The sequence below is a fragment of the Tenrec ecaudatus genome, chromosome 4 (genome assembly GCF_050624435.1).
Source record: "Tenrec ecaudatus isolate mTenEca1 chromosome 4, mTenEca1.hap1, whole genome shotgun sequence".
NCBI classification, from domain to species: Eukaryota; Metazoa; Chordata; class Mammalia; order Afrosoricida; family Tenrecidae; genus Tenrec; species Tenrec ecaudatus.
Window position 1 is genome coordinate 18,434,251 of NC_134533.1, and position 1,894 is coordinate 18,436,144.

The 1,894-nt window shown below is 43.0% G+C and overlaps 1 protein-coding gene across 1 annotated transcript; it reads left to right on the forward strand.

The window, feature by feature from the left end:
• The first annotated feature begins 434 nt into the window (after positions 1-434).
• LOC142445693 (olfactory receptor 5M11) lies at positions 435-1,403 on the forward strand. The gene has a single exon (XM_075547631.1). It carries the CDS (start codon positions 435-437, stop codon positions 1,401-1,403), a length of 969 nt encoding a protein of 322 aa, XP_075403746.1.
• Positions 1,404-1,894: the final 491 nt, after the last annotated feature.

Genomic DNA, 1,894 nt, shown 5'->3' on the forward strand with positions numbered 1-1,894 from the left:
TCTGAAAACCCAACATTCTGAGCTCCTTTTCCCTATTTTTCTCTGTTACTTTGCTGGATCTTCAGAAGTCTACCACCAGATTGTTTTTCCATTGAAATATATTGAGCATTGCAGCAATACACAAACTTTGACTGACTGACAGGCAGTGAGTGACCATGAGGTGCATTGACTAGATTTTATGACTGGAAGTAAAGAAATAGGTACAGATATAGATAAAGCTATATGTATATAAAGATATGCATGGTTTAATGGAAACCCATGAAATGATGGGTTGGTAGAGGTATGACGTTGAATATGTGCTTATTCAGAAAAGCAAATTTGGAAGATGCAAAGAGATCCAGAGATAAATATTGACTTCAATAAGTTTTCTCATTTTATGCCTGCTTTCTTTTCTTTTCTTTCTTTTTTTAGGAACAGGCACATACTCTCAAGAAATGCCCACTGAAAATGGCAGTGTGGTCACTGAATTCATTCTCCAGGGACTCACAGATCGCCCAGAACTCCAGCCTCTCCTCTTTGTGCTGTTCCTGGTGGTTTATCTTGTCACCCTCATAGGCAACCTGGGCATGATCACATTAATCAGACTGAACTCTCGCCTTCACACCCCAATGTACTTCTTCCTCACTAACTTGGCCTTTGTGGACTTGTGCTACACCACAAATGCGACCCCACAGATGCTCACTAATTTCTTATCAGAGAAGAAGACCATTTCCTTTGCTGGCTGCTTCACACAGTGTTACATTTTCATTGCTCTTCTCCTCACGGAGTTTTACATTTTGGCAGCCATGGCCTATGACCGCTACATGGCCATCTGCAACCCGCTGCGCTATTCTGTGAAAATGTCCAGCAAAGTCTGCATCTGTTTGGCCACGTTCCCTTATGTCTATGGCTTCTCAGATGGTCTGTTCCAGGCCATCCTGACCTTTCGCTTGACCTTCTGTAGGTCCAATGTCATTAACCATTTCTACTGTGCTGACCCACCACTCATAAAGCTTTCTTGCTCTGACACCTACATCAAAGAACATGCCATGCTGATCTCAGCTGGCTTCAACCTCTCCTGCTCCCTCACCATCATCCTGGTGTCCTACGTCTTCATTATCGCGGCCATCCTACGGATCAAGTCAGCAGCGGGCAGACACAAGGCCTTCTCCACCTGCGGCTCCCACATGATGGCCGTCACCCTCTTTTATGGGAGCCTCTTCTGCATGTATGTAAGGCCACCAACAGACGAGACTGTTGAGGAATCAAAAGTAATCGCTGTCTTCTACACCTTTGTCAGTCCGGTCCTTAATCCACTGATCTATAGACTTCGGAACAAAGATGTCAAGCAGGCCTTGAAGAATGTCCTCAGAAGAAATATGGTCACTAAGATGGCAATGACTCCACTGGCCAATAAACCATGACTCTAAAATATTGACTAAAATGCCTTTAATTTTGAAATTATGTGTTCTCAATGGATAGGTTTCATTTTCTCAAGTGAGACACATATCTGGGGGGGAAATGAGATGCATTTATAACTCTCGGCTCTTACTCCTTAAGGTGAGGTCCATAGAACACCATCATCATAGTGACCCGAGAACTTGTTTGATATATCAAACCATATACGGAACCTCAGATCTGTGTCCAAACTGTCTTTTAGCCAATTCTCCAAGTGATTTGTAAGCACATTCAAGCGTGAGAAACAATGTTGGCTGTCACTTAGTCTTAAGTGCTCTGTGCTGAGAACCTCATGCACACCGATTACCAATGCTCTCATCATAGTGATTGGATTGAGTCTTTTCTCAGGTTCATCAGTGCATATCTTGGAAAGATCTTTAGGAAACATGATCATGTGCTACTCCCTTGATTTACTGAGTAAGAACAGAAACTGAGGCATGCTCATCATTTCTTATGC